Below are 13996 nucleotides of genomic sequence, written 5' to 3' on the forward strand. Positions count from 1 at the left end.
GGGAGGGAGGGAGGGAGGCAGGCGCACACGACCGGGTATGACATCATCAATCGGGCCATCTGGACCAAGAAGAAAGAAATAAATGAGGGATCCATTATTTATGGGTCGGAAAAGATGGCCGCCGCAGGATGTGTTCATAAAGACAGGAAGTCAGAAAGAAGGAGCTTCTTTATTAGCCCTCATAGTTAAATCATCATGTTCACCTTCGTCTTCCTCACCCATCAGTCCGTAAAAAGTCCAAAGGTTACATTTGGACAAATGTCCTTTAGAAAAACAAAACAAAAGAAAACCCCAAAAGTCAAATAAAAACCTCGAGTTTGGCGGAGCCGGGAAAACAAACATACGGGGACGTCCCCATCCGTCCGTTTCCCGACCTCGGAGTCGCCGTCCGGGCCAACGAGCTAATTGGCTAACCGGCCGCTCTCGGGCTCGCCAGATGTTAGCTTTAGCATTTAGCATAGGAGTCTCGAGAAGAGCTTTTCCTTGTTGGCGGATGACGACGAGAGAAAAAAAAACAACAACAACAACCAAATCCTTGGGAAGCAATGACATGTTCACATAGCATTAGCAATTGTAGCGCATTATCAAAGCCAATATTGCTCAAAATTTGGAGTGAATCAAGAGATGGGAAATTCCCGTTCCCAATCACTACCGCAGCATTTTTATAGTACAGAAGATAGATAGCCTTGACTCTGTGGCTGGGTTAAGGGGCCTCCTCTATGAAAACCATGAATCTCATTTATCAAATACTCCCGAATTATTATAAAGCAAACAAAACAAAATTTATTCCGACGTGACATGTGCATGTAGCATTAGCATATTAGCTCATGATCAAACCAAATATTCATAAACATTTAAATAGAGCCCTGAAGCCAACTCCTCATCATCATCATGGTCACACACACACACACACACACACACACCTGACAAAACATATGTGGTCCAACACACGCTATGCTATGCTAGCCCCAAGCTAGCACCCTCCTTTTGCTGAGTGAAAACGGAAAGACGGTGGTGAATCGAGTGATAAATCGAAAAGCAGAGCGGGAACGTGAATGAATGCAAACGCGTGAAAAAAGGAAAAAAAGCCACAAACAGGAAACTTGAGTGCTAATGTGCTAGTTTGGCACCGCCTGCCTGCCTGCCCACCGGCAATAGCACAGAAGAAAAAAAACAAAGAGAGGATCACCTTATGCGGTGAAAAACTCTCGCCAAACCAGGAAGAGGAACAAAACGGCAGGGCATCGCTAGCACGTGGCCATCCGAGTCATGGCGGCTGGCTCCATTGAAAAAATGACGTCCGGCACGCTCGTGGCTTTCTTTCCTTAAGGCTGGCTGGCTGACAGACAGACAGGAGCTAAAGTGCTCATTTGAAGGAATTTGCCATATTCCTTCAAACTCGTCCTCGTGACAGGCCGTTAGCACTTCAGCCACCGACGGCTGCGCACGCAGATTACGAGCGCCGACCAAAAGTTCTACCGCACCGTCCTGAGTCCGACCCCACAATAGATAAGATTTAAGAACCCAAAGAAAAACTAACTTTGTCACTATTGCTAGCATATCCAAATTGCGGACTTCTGATGGTTTCAAACAAGAAGCCACCCCCTTTGACAAAGTCACCTTTTTGTCCGACGCCATGAAATCATCCACAAAAAAAGAAAAAGAAAAAAAAAGGCATAACAATCTGCAGCATGCTTAAAACTATATTGTCGTCGTCATCTTCCTCAAGACTGCCAGGCATCGCGTGGTGAAAAGACAAAGAAATTAAAAAACAAAAGGTGGTGTGAACTTTGTTCAAACGTGTCCGCAGTGGGATTGGATTACACCCAAAAAAAAAAAAAAAGGCCAAACAGGAAGTCCAACAATTTGGAGGTTAAAACCAAAAGAGCACTTCCTGTGTCCGCTGTTAATTTGCTCTTTGAAAGGAGGGAGTTAGGGAGGGAGGGAGGCGTGGTGCCCGAAGGATGGAGGGAGGGGCCTCCTAGTGATCCTACAAAGACAGGAAATGACATCGTCAACATCAAATAGGCCGTGCCAAAAACAACGCAAAAGGCAATTAAAGGCAAAGTGTAAATATGAACCCAGCTATCGGGCGCTAGTAGCAGCCTGGACCACTGAGCCCGCCTGGCCCAAAGGATTGACCGAGCCCAGCAAAACCGCTTTGCCGCCCCCTACTGGCCGGACGCAGCGGGCTTCGGCACGAGCGGAAGGAAGGAAGGAAGCGGCCGGCCGGTCGGTCGGTCGGTCGAGTGTCTGATCACATCGCTACTCGTGCTCTACCTGGATCTGGGCGGGGTTCCACAAGTAGGGCTGCTGGCGGTAATACTCGGCCAGCGCCGCCGTGTAGTCGGGCAGCGAACTCTGCTGGGACGACTGACCTGAGCGAGTGCACACGCATGCACAAATGAGAAATGCGCGCAGCCATCAAGTCGGTGTGATAAAAAGGTATTTTGGCGTACTTTGCTTCTTGTAGTAGTCCTCCCACGCTTTGCCGTAGTCACTCATCACGCCGGCGGGCTGGCCCTGCGGACCTGCACGCATGGAGGCACGGAGATGAGGAGTTGCCACGGAGACAGCGGGGGGTGCGCACGCGCGCGTTACCGGGGTCCTGCTGCTGTGCGGCATTCTGCCAGCCCGTCTGGTAGGTGTTCCCCCACACGCCTGTCAAGAAGGTCTGAGCAGCCCCGCAGCTGCAAAAGGGACACATCAATGCCTTGCAGAGAGGAGCGTGCACGCCGCTGTGGAGGCGGGTGGGCGGGCGGGCGGGCGGGGACCTACTTCTGGTGGGCGGGCCCTTGCGCAAAGGGGCCGAAGCCGAATCCTCCGTTACTCACGATGCCGGAACCCTGCAGACAAAAGACGGCGCAGGGGCGAGACGGCGCGTGGGCATCCCGGCCCCAAACCTGTCTCACCCACCCCGATCTTGTCGTCAATGAGCTGCCGCGCGTGCTCCATCTGCTGCGCCGAGCCCCGGATGGTGAAGACGCGGGCGTTGGGGTCGGTCGAGGGCGGCGGGTTCCTCTGGAGCTCCACGTGGGCGCCAGACTGCTGGTTGATGCTCTTGATGCTTTCGCCGCCTGCGAGGTCAGTCGTTAGCTTAGCGCTTAGCATCACGGCGGCGGCAACGGCTTGCCTTTGCCGATGACCAGGCCGCACTTGTCCGCCGGGATGGTGTAGGTGACCTCCTGCAGGGGTCCGGGGGAACCGACGGTCCAATCCCCGCGACCTCTGGCCCGGTTGGCCCTCAACGCCGACCCAAAGCCGTCGCGCTCCTGAACGGTGGAAGGAAGGAAGGGAGGGAGGGAGGGAGGGAGGAAGGAAGGCCAAAGCATTTGAGACCAAGACAAAGTGAACGATGCCGTTCGCTTCCAAAGGCTAAATGGGCGGGGCTTACCTGCGCCGTCCGGATGAGCTCGTTGATGAGATGCAGTGCGTGCTGACAGCGTTCCGGCTGGCCCATCACCATGGCGACGCGCTCCGGACTGACGCCGTCGTCTGCGGGGGAGACGAGGGCCACGCTTAGGTTCCCCCCGAAGCCGACGGCCGGCGCGCCAGCGGGCGCTACCTGTTTTAAACTGGACGCGCACTCCAGCGTCATTCTGAATCTTCTTGATCATTTCGCCGTTCCGGCCGATAACGATGCCCACCGCAAACCTCGGAACGGGAACCTGCCAAAAGAGGGAAGGAGAGGCGGCGGAGGCATCAGGCCCGTCCAGGCCCCGCGAGGCAGACTGAGCGCCTTTTACTTCAGCCGCGCGTACGTCAAGGCCGGCCCCTCCCGGCCGGCCGGAGAAGTCGCCGCGCCCCCCCCGGAAGTCGCCGTCCTTCTCCCGGATCACCTCCAACACCAGCTCCTTGGCCGCCTGCAACGGACACTCTTCAGAGAAAGCTCGCCCTCGGGACGGAAACTGAATCGACGTGGGTCCGGGAGGCTTTGGGCACCTGAACCTTGTACGGGTCGCCGGAGATGCGGAGAGGTTTATCCGCTCCCGTGGGCATGGGACCGTCTTGGATCATCATCATCTTCACGCCGGCGCGCTCCTGACGTGCGCACCGGGCCGAGGTCAGTGCGCGCACGCTCGTGCGCGCGCGCGCGCGGCCAAAAGACTCTCTTACCTGCAGCTGCTTGATGGTTTCGCCCCCCCGGCCGATCACCAGCCCCACCTTACTGGCCGGGATCAGCATCTCCTGCACCAGGGCGCCGCCCTCCAAGTCGCCGGGGAAGCCGGGGCCGTTCCTGCAGCGCTCCACGATTTGAACCAGGAGACGCTTGGCCTGCCTACGCCGCGCACACGCACAACCTCAAAGCTTCATTGATATGCAAACGCACAAAGACACGCGCGCTCGTACTGACGCAAAGACACAAACGCAAAGCCGGCCGGCGCAGAAGCACGTCGGCCACTCACTCGATGCACTCGGGCGTCCCGGTCAGGGAACAGGGCCGCTCCAGCAGACCGCCGCTATCTAGGCAGGGGCGTACACACACACGCCATCAGCAGGGGCGCCGACCACGGGCCCGTTGCCGGCGGCCGGGACTCACCGGCGGCGATCTGGATCTTGCATCCCGACTCCAGCTGGATCCTGGTGATCTGCTCGCCGCCCCGGCCAATGACTGCCACACACGCGCGCACACGAGGGTGAGAAGGCGCGGGCTGGCGCGTAAGCGAGCGAGCGAGCGGAGCACAGCACAGCACAGCACAGCACAGCCACTTACTGAAGCCCACCATCCTGTCGGGGACCTTGTAGTCCTCCGTCAGCACCCTGAAACACCCACAGCCGCTCAAGATGGCGCACTGGGCCGCAGCGCACGTGTACCGCTCATACCTTTGGTGGCCCCCTGCTGACACTTGGCTACCTAAACGCACACGCGCAAACATACAGGCGCACAAACAGAGACGATGGCAGTCAGCAAGCTAACACGCTAAGGGCATACAGTACGATCCAAAAGAGCGCCGAGGACATCGTGGGCCGGCCGCGGCTCTCACCTGCGTCGTCTCGCTTGTAGTAAAGCGACGGCTCGGCGCTCGCCGGCGAGCCGTCCATGTGCGGCACCGCCTCGCCCATCTTTCCCACCATCTGGGGAGCGCAGGAAGCGTGCTCATTGGGCCACACCAACACAACAAGCGAGCGTGCTCGTAAGCGTGAACGCCCGCCGAGGCCGCCTACAAATGGAGCGCCAGTCGCTGCGCTAAACTCTTTTGTCCGATAGCTTGTGAGCTGCTAAGTGGACAAATGGATGATCATTGACACGTCCACGGATGTGTGCGAGACGCTGCGGGGCAGTGACGTGTCAAATCATTTGCAAGTACTAACAAGTTTGTTGACTCGGGGCAGTGCGGCCGGGCTCGGCCGGACCGGGCCGGCTACTGGCCCGGGGACCGTAGCTTAGAGATCGCAGTGATCGCGTAGGAAATGTGTTGCATGCCAGAAAAAGTCAAAGATGACCAGAGTTAGTGCAGCAAAAGGTGCTGTTGAAGGCTTGCTTGCTTGAGAGTTCAACACATCGTGTTTGCGTTTGACTCAAGTCAATCTGGAAATTGGGGTCCACATGACAACTTCATTATTTGGACCCCACACGCGTGCGTGCGTACGTGCGTGCGTGTGTTCACTTGCAGCCCTCAGTTAACTGAGTTAGTCTACAAACAAACGTGTGTTACCTCGTATATTAAACAAGTTGTTGATTGTTAAGTTACTTTGTTGGTGAGTTCAACAAGTTGGCAGGCCGAGTGACACGTGTGGACGCCAACAACCTCCCCCAACGCGTCGTCGTCATCATATCCCCCACTCTCCCGACTTTGGCTTGACAGCTCGTCAAAGTCTCCCCCCAAAAGTCTCTCCCGGCGGGGGCTTGTGTCAGTCGCGTAAAAGTCGTCCAAAGTGGCTCAACTAGCTTAGCCTACTAGTTGGCGTGCGTGCGTGCGCGCCGCACTCGCGCGCGTCTGGTCCAAGTTGCGAGCGGTCGGCGGTCCGAAAGCAGGCAAAAAAAAGTGTGCGGACTCGACGGAAGAGGCGCGTTGGGGGACTGCGGGGGCTGCCGGAGTCTGTGGCCGGCGGACCCTCGGCGGAGGTTACCTGGCGGGCCCGCTGCAGCGCGTCGGCCAGGCCGTCCGACTTGAGCGCCGGCTGGCCGATCGAGGCCTGTCCTCCAGCCTGCACCAGCTCCGCCATTACAGCGCCACTAGCTCGCTAGCCGTTAGCCTGCTAGCGCTAGCCCTGCTCTCGGCCAGGCGCAGATGCTTTGCCAGGGCGCAGAGGTCTCACTCGGCCGGCCAGTTGGCCGGCCGACCCGCCCTCACAATTCCGGGGCGAGACGCCAGTAGGAGCGGAGGTGGCGAGCCAGCGCCATTGCGCTCGTGTGGCAAGGATGGAGCAGAAGGTAACGGAAGAAGGCTTTTGAAGAAGCGTCGCGCTCGTTCCAACTCGTCGAGCGCGTCATGTCGCGTCGAGGAGACGATCTGTGTCGCGCGCGGCTGTCTCAGCTGGCTGTCGCTTCCGCTTCCGCGTTGAGTCACGTGTTCCCGCGGGCGCCACAGGTGGCAGACTAAAGTTCCCAAAACGGTGCCCGAAAAGTTCCCCGACGACGAGGACTCGAGCGCAAACGCGCCGCGCCGCGTCGTTTCCAACTCTCGCCCCGTTGCATATACTGTAGGATACGCGCGTGTGGATTATGTTCAAGGCCCGAGGCGAGATGATGGATGGCCCCGTACTCCCCAGTGTACCATCAATCATTGATTTGTGCATGTCTTTGGGGCCTACATTACAGCATTAGATTGAAGAAGAAGAAAAAAAAAAAGTAACTAGGTCAACATTGTTTACTTGAAATGTGATGGTTGTAGACGTTCCATCGGTATAATTCACAATTGACCTTTTTTTTTTCTCTTATGTTGCAATCCGCATAATGCATACGCACGCTCGGGTGTTTCCCGTCGACGTCCAACAAACTCGTGACGTCTACCACTTTACTCGATGCACGCGCGCAAGTCAAGAAGAAGCGGCTCCTTTGCCGTCCTGACTCTGGCCCGCCCGCCCGCGTGACCTCGGTGGTCTTCCTCCTCCCTCTCCCCAAATTCTTCAATGGAAAAGGCTTTTGTTGTTTTTTTGGGTGCAATGACACTACTGCCGATAAAAGACAAAGGTCCGAATTAGACGCGCTCCATTTTCAAGGCGTGTTTGTAGTTTAGCAAACCGAATGACGTGGATGCATATTGAAAGAACGTGCACCTTGGTTTCTAGTTGAAGAAATTGTGTTTGTTTCAAAAACATTGAGCCCAACTGTGAAATGTTTATTCAAGTAAAGGCGCGCCAGATGCAGTCCTACTGTTGAAATGACATTTTCATGCAAAATGGCCAAATCAATTGGGTGTGAAGCCATGCTGGGTGGACCAATGCCATTCTTGGAGTCGCATTGCTTAGTCAGGCATGCAAGAAAACACGGAGAAAGGGAGTCATTCATGTCAGAGGGATCCATTTTGGTTGGCCCGTTTGTTGAAATGTTGTGACGCCCCCCAATTTCCACTCAGTCAAGTGAGTCGTGTTGGCAAACGTGCCCTCACAATATTCTCAAGGCCGTCAGTCTGTCCGTCCGTCTGTCCGCATTCGTCACTTCTTCTCTAGCGATCCAAAGCCGAGAAGACGAAGAGGAGCGGAAGAGGAGAGCCGGCGTTTGGCTGCCTATGCGCAGCTTGGATTCATTGATCCTCCCCTCCGCCCCCCTCCATTCATGTCAACCCTTACAAAATATCACGGAATTACATCAAAACGCTTTGCAGTGACTGCGTGTGCGTTTTGTTTTGTTTTTTTTTTGGTTTTGTTTTTTTGTTTTTTACAATGATCTCCCGTTCACAAATAGACAAACAATACAGACACACACACACAGAGCAACCTTTACCGCCCCCTACAAAGACGACACGGTATGACGAGACAGACAGATAGAGAGCCATAAGAACACGCACAGTCCTTCGCACTAGTCCTCCCCCAAAATGTGCCGGAGCCCCCCTCCCTCCCTCCCTCCCTCCCTCCCGGCGACCTTGCGCAGCTGGTGCCGCTGAAAGGAATCGAGCCCGCAGCCAACCCACGCTCACCTCGGTAGGTGCGCCATTGTGTCCGAGGCAAATGTTCTTTTGTGGTCCCTTTTTACAATTTCGACCTTTTCATCATCTCATGGGGACTCAAAGTACTTGACCTCTCATCCCCCGCCCCACCCGCGCTCGCGTGCGCATAACGCCCATCGGCGCGCTTTTCCGCGAACATGCACGTCCACCAATGCGTCTACAATGAAGTTAATTTGCGCCGATTGCGGGCAAAGGTCCGAATTCGGGTCAGGAAAGCGTCGAATGTCATCGACACGCCTCAGCGGACGGAGCCGTTTGCGCGTGAAAAAGAAAGGGCGCTTGTGTCGGGCAGGTACCGCATGGAGCCACCGGCACCAGCTTCCCTGTGCTGTGCGTCAAGTGTCTACATCTATCTGCATGTGTCCTCGGAGGTGCGGGTGGGCGCGACGGGTGGGGGTACTAATGAGTGCTTATTGTCTTCATGTCCATTACGACTGCTTCAATTCATTAGCACTGCGCGCGTCCACAATGAAGTCAATTTGCAGACTTGCATTGAAAACTTGTTGACGACGGGCCAAAGAAATCCAAAACAAAGAAAGCTAAAAAGTCTATCAGTGTGGTCTGTGGGTGCACGGGAGGGAGTGAAAAGATTGGATTGGACTGGAATGCAAATGGAAGATATGAATGACTACGAAGAGGTGACCGACTCGGAGCGGGCCATCCATCGCAAACCACAAAATGTCAATCAATTGGCAATCTTTACAAATATTCCCTTTTGACGCACCAAAACGTGACAAAAGGGATCTGACATACACAGACATACACACATACATAAATACATATCTATTTGTAATCTGACATCTATTTATAATCTGATATATATATCAATCTCTATTTCACGGCTATCACACCAACAAAAAAATGAGGAATTACGTGTGCACACACACTAATTGTGTATGCGCGCGTTGGGCGCATGTCTGCTTCCTAAAAATACAAGTTGAGAGGCAAGCGAGCAGCAATTGAACTCAGCGGGGGCTCCGCCTGCCTTCTCACCGTGAGTGACACGCACGCGCATCTTTGCGGCTGCATTGCCCCTCCCCCTTGGGACGAGAGTAAACCTTCGTCACAATTTCATTCATTTAAATAAAGAAATATCAAATCATTTCACGCAGTCGGTAAAGTTATTTAAAATCAGCATATATTCAACAATAAAGTTTCGAATCTTCGATGTCCAATTTTGTGCGGTTTCTCCCATTTGATCGCAATCCCAATTGACGATGGCGACCATCGTCGAGTGACGTCATATTGTAGTACGACATCTAACCTCAGACCTCCCGGTTCAAAGGGTTGTTGCGCATGGGGCCCGGCCGGGTTCTAGTGGGATCTTTCCTACTTTCCATTTTCCTCGCATGCAGCTTTACAGTTTGTCGTCATGGGAGCGCGGCGCGCTAATTGCACCTTAATTGCAGGTTAGCCGCCAAGGACGCTTGATCGCCGGGGCGGGGGGGCTGGGGTAGTCCGCCCGTCACTCACACGTCACTTGAGCGCACGCAAGAGCAGGGAACACAAGCGAGCGAGCGAGCGAGCGAGCGAGCGCGCGCGCACGCACCTTGATGAACACTCTCCGACGAGCGAGCGCGCGCGCGCACACACACTCGTCGTTCGCGTGGAGGACCAATTGCAAATAGGTATGAGCAAGTGAAAGAAGTCAAGCAGCGCGACGACGGCGTCAAGTCACGCGCGTGTTCGTTCAAAAGGAAAGCGCGCCCGCGCAGACGAGGGACGCGCGTCCTTGGACTTAATGGCTTGTCAATGACAAAAGACGCGAGCGCGCTTGCAAATGGAGTTTAAGAGAAAGAAAAAGCTCGTCAGGAGCTCACTCGAGGCACTTTTGTGACCTCGCGGCAGCTGAGCTTTTATGGAGGACAGGGAAGGGGAAAAAAAACATCTTTGAAAAGCATTTTCAAACTATTTCGTTGCATGTTCCAACGACGATTTTCATTCTAGCCGATGAGAGTCAAGGGTCTATCACAATTAAAATCATCACGTTCCAATTGTTTGATTCATCCATTAATCAATTGCTTGCCCGTATGCCCTCACACCGTTTTAAAGTCCCCCCCAAAAAGTCCCAATGATCATCGTCACACACACATCTGGATGTGATGAAATTTGTCCCCATCCCCATGTGATTTGGATCCATCCCCTGGGGGAGAGGGGAGCAGCAGCGGTGCCGCGCTCGGGAATCATTTGGTGATCTAACCCCCCAATAGCAACCCTTAATGCTTAATGGGTTCCATTTTTATAGTCTTTGGTATGACCTGGCCACAACCTTCCAGTCTCAGGGCGGACACTCTACTACTAGGCCACTGAGCTGGTTTTGCTTCGCTTTGCGCGCGTGAGAAAGCAGCAAGACAACACGATGGGGAGGCTGAGGCGAAATGATTACGCTTTAGGTCCAGATTGAACGAACACGCACGCGGTGTTTGCGACGCCAAGGTTACACTGCATGGCCAATCAATAAGTCATTATGCCACTATGCACGTGCACGCTCTTTTTCTTGAGCGTCCTTGGCGGGCCAGCCCGCTTGATCAAGCGCCGCCGCTCGCATGCACAAACAGGCGGATGCTGCCTGCGTTTATTTCCACCTGACGCGGCAGCGCAAAAAACAAATAAAGCTCGCCGCACGCGTGCGCTATTGCCTCTATTCAAATACATCCAGCAAGTGAGACATGCAGAGCTGCATGGAGAAAGAAAAGAAGCCTCAAACAAAATAGATTTTTGCCCCCGTGCACAATTTCATTTCATAGTTGCTAGGCGTAATCATGACATTCGCAAACTCAGAGTTGTGTCTTCCTAAAAGTGACATGTCGAATGTTGGCTGTTTTTGGACAATTCCGATTTCAGTCGTCAACAATTGCGTCAAAGTTGCAAAAATAAAAATCAATCACTCCCTCAACCTAAGCCTTTGTTCACAAATACACATAAAACATGATCTGTAGACAACCCTCTTGTTAAAAAGTCCCCCCCCACCCCAAAAAAAGTCCTGGATTTCTATTGCTAAAGAACCCGTGCAAAGACAAAATAATCATTTTGCCACCCAATGCCTTGAGAATACACGGCAAACACTTACCGACACACTTTGACAAAGATGATGACCATTATTTTGATCCTTGGATCAACTGTCAGCGATTTGTGCAGGCAGGCGTTGGGAGTGGGCTGGGTATTGTCTTAAGTGCCACTTTTTTTAACACTTTGTAACATGAGCCAATGTGTCCGTGCTTACGCTAGTTGGGATGGTGGTTGAGAGGCAGAGGCAGAGGCAGAGGCAGAGGCAGGCAGGCAGGCAGGCAGGCAGGCAGGCAGGCAGGCAGGCAGGCAGGCAGGCAGGCAGGCAGGCAGGCAGGCAGGCAGGCAGGCAGGCAGGCAGGCAGGCAGCCAGGCAGCCAGGCAGCCAGGCAGCCAGGCAGCCAGGCAGCCAGGCAGCCAGGCAGCCAGGCAGCCAGGCAAGGTTTCCAAGCCCACCGTAAAAAGCTGCCTCTCTGTCGCCATCTGTTGGAGGCATTGCCTCATCACCACTCAAAGGCAAGCGGCGTCGCTCAAAGGCAAGGAAGGAAGGAAGGAAGGAAGGAAGGAAGGAAGGAAGGAAGGAAGGAAGGAAGGAAGGAAGGAAGGAAGGAAGGAAGGAAGGAAGGAAGGAAGGAAGGAAGGAAGGAAGGAAGGAAGGAAGGAAGGAAGGAAGGAAGGAAGGAAGGAAGGAAGGGTGCAGCTGCAGCTAGGGCATTGGGACACAAAAACGCCCTTTGGACGTTCTTGTCAGCATCTCGCTAATCAAGTAATGTTTTATTTTTTGAAACCGAGATTTCTGCAAGTATTATCCAAAACCAGCTCCAACTGGCTGTCAAGTGAGGTCACTTCCCCCCTCCCGTCATCAGCTTTTTGGCCACCTGCGCGAGCGGAAGGACGAGAGCAGTTATTGCGGGCAGGCTGCAAAATAGCCAACCACCAAGAGGGGGCAGCTCACCTGTCGAGCGGCCGCCTCGTCTTCGTCGGGTTGTGACGCCACTTCCTGCTTTGCCCCGCTGCCCCCCTCCTCCTCTTCAAAACAGCCAATGGCATCCACGGTGATGAGCTCCTGCCCCTGAGCCTTCTCGGCGCGCACCTTCCGAGAGCGGCGGAAGGAGGGTCGTCAGCAGGTGGCGACTGACTGACTGACGGACGGACGGACAAACTCTCACCTGCCCCTTGTGCTTGTCCGACTTCATGTGCTCCACAAACTTCCTAGGCGTCTTGAAATGACGGTGGCACGCCCCACAGAACGGCCGCGCCACACGCTTGAGCGCCTGTCAGAAAACAAATGAGGCTGGGATAGGCGCACACGCCATCCATCAACTCACTTTGTGTCGTTTGGTCTGGCGATGGCTGATGACATCATGGCTAAAGTCACTCTGACAAGTGTCGCACCAACGGCGCCTCCTGGCGGACAAAGCACGTCACAGTAGAGTCGGCGCCTGTGTTTGCGTGGAATTCGTGGGTTCCTACCGGTTGGTGAGCGCGCGCTTGACGACACTGACGGAATGCGCCATCTCCTCCCATTTGCTCACGTGATCTGAGCTGCTCATGTGCTCCACAAACATCTAAACAAACAAACAAACAAACAAACAAACAAACAAACAAACAAACAAACGCACGCAGGTCAAAGATGATGGCTGCGAAAGTCTGGCGCTTGCTTGGCCTGCCTCCCGCCGTCTGCACCTGCATGGTGGAGCAGGTGACCCCGCACAGGTGACAGCGAAGCCCCGGAGCCGCCCGCCGCTCGCCGGCCATCTTGAAGGCGCGACCGTCGCCGCGACGCTGGATAGTCACCTTCAGCGAAGACGCGCTCTGGAGGAGGCGCGAACACGGCAAGTGTTTCGGCGCTGCTGCGACAACGCGGTCGGACTCACCGGGCAAGTTTGGTAGCCGTGGCGCCGCTGGCTCCGGAGGACAAACTCCATCGCTGCTGGCATCGGAGGGAAAAACAGGTGGACGTTCCGGAGCAGCGCTCTGGCGCGCCGCTCCAACGCGCGAGTCCGCGCCCTCGTCACCGGCGGTCGACATGGCGGGGGTCGACATGGCGGCGGTCGACATGGCGGCGGTCTCCTCGGCTCGACATTGAAACGCACTTCAGGCGACAACGTCCATGGTCCTTCAGTTGCTCAGCCCTGAAAAACAGTTGAAACCGATTCAGGATGTCGCGAGGGAGGGCGTTTTTTGGAGCAGTTGACGTATCCCCTGACGTCACGAGTGCTCTCGCGCGCGCGGGCGGGCGGGCGGTCGGTCGGTGACTCGCTTCCGGGTTTTGAGGAAAGACGCTTGGCGAGCAAAAACCTTTTCTCGTCGTCTCCAATGAATCCCAAAGCGGCTTTGAAGCCCTCAGAAGCGAGGGCTCATCGCTTAGTGTTGGGTTCCGATGCTTCGGAGCGCGGATCGAACCAACCGGGAAGTGATTAGTGCAGCGCGTATCGACTCATGTGTCGTTCGGGAGCGGTGACGTCATCGACGGCTTCGTCTGCTCGACGGGTGCCGTGATTGGCTGACACACAGACGAGGCGAGGCTTCGTCTGCTTGACGGGTGCCGTGATTGGCTGACACATTAAAACAGCTTGCCCGTGCAATTGGAGTATCTTTGCAAACGAACCGTTTTCATGGACCCTGCGAGAAAAGAGAAGGAAACATTCCCCAGTGTGGCAACATTTTGATCTCATTTCCCCAAATAAGCCGTGTTCTTTTGTATGGCGCCCTATTTGATCAAAGTTACGAGTCATATAATGTGACCCTGGTGATCCGGTGGTTAGGCTGCGGAGCATCCGACGCGCGAGCGAGGTCTGGGTTCGACCCCTGGTCAGGGACCCATACGCCAGTCCATCGTCACTTAGCAAAGAATATTGTCTTTGAATAAAAATGAT

The 13996-nt window shown here is 54.8% G+C and overlaps 2 protein-coding genes across 6 annotated transcripts; both read right to left on the minus strand.

Annotated features, from left to right (window-relative positions):
- Positions 1-150: 150 nt before the first annotated feature.
- LOC147058742 (far upstream element-binding protein 3-like) lies at positions 151-6440 on the minus strand. 3 transcript variants are annotated; one of them, XM_085910538.1, is made up of 18 exons: positions 6073-6438; positions 4986-5076; positions 4825-4855; positions 4715-4761; positions 4541-4612; positions 4407-4464; positions 4117-4279; positions 3943-4041; positions 3762-3863; positions 3566-3668; positions 3395-3495; positions 3134-3272; positions 2917-3077; positions 2779-2846; positions 2602-2690; positions 2460-2531; positions 2281-2378; positions 151-1990 (listed from the first exon to the last, which is right to left on the minus strand). In XM_085910538.1, exons 1-18 carry the CDS (start codon positions 6166-6168, stop codon positions 1982-1984), a joined length of 1599 nt encoding a protein of 532 aa, XP_085766664.1. In that variant the 5' UTR covers positions 6169-6438; the 3' UTR covers positions 151-1981. The 3 variants fall into 3 exon arrangements, with proteins under 3 accessions (XP_085766664.1, XP_085766663.1, XP_085766662.1); XM_085910537.1 differs by having other exon boundaries at positions 3747-3863; positions 6073-6436; XM_085910536.1 differs by having other exon boundaries at positions 3566-3863; positions 6073-6440.
- Positions 6441-10822: 4382 nt separating this feature from the next.
- Positions 10823-13735, minus strand: ciz1b (cdkn1a interacting zinc finger protein 1b). Of its 3 annotated transcripts, none has more exons than XM_085910224.1 (7): positions 13419-13735; positions 12804-13252; positions 12591-12685; positions 12446-12524; positions 12287-12391; positions 12073-12210; positions 10823-11995 (listed from the first exon to the last, which is right to left on the minus strand). In XM_085910224.1, the coding sequence occupies exons 2-7, from the start codon at positions 13176-13178 to the stop codon at positions 11960-11962; spliced, it is 828 nt and encodes a 275-aa protein (XP_085766350.1). In that variant the 5' UTR covers positions 13179-13252; positions 13419-13735; the 3' UTR covers positions 10823-11959. The 3 variants fall into 3 exon arrangements, with proteins under 3 accessions (XP_085766350.1, XP_085766352.1, XP_085766351.1); XM_085910226.1 differs by lacking the exon at positions 13419-13735 and having other exon boundaries at positions 12804-12932; positions 12995-13127; XM_085910225.1 differs by lacking the exon at positions 13419-13735 and having other exon boundaries at positions 12804-13366.
- Between the last annotated feature and the right edge of the window lie 261 nt (positions 13736-13996).

The sequence above is a fragment of the Syngnathus leptorhynchus genome, chromosome 4, assembly GCF_054491065.1.
Source record: "Syngnathus leptorhynchus isolate UIUO chromosome 4, UIUO_Slep, whole genome shotgun sequence".
NCBI lineage: Eukaryota > Metazoa > Chordata > Actinopteri > Syngnathiformes > Syngnathidae > Syngnathus > Syngnathus leptorhynchus.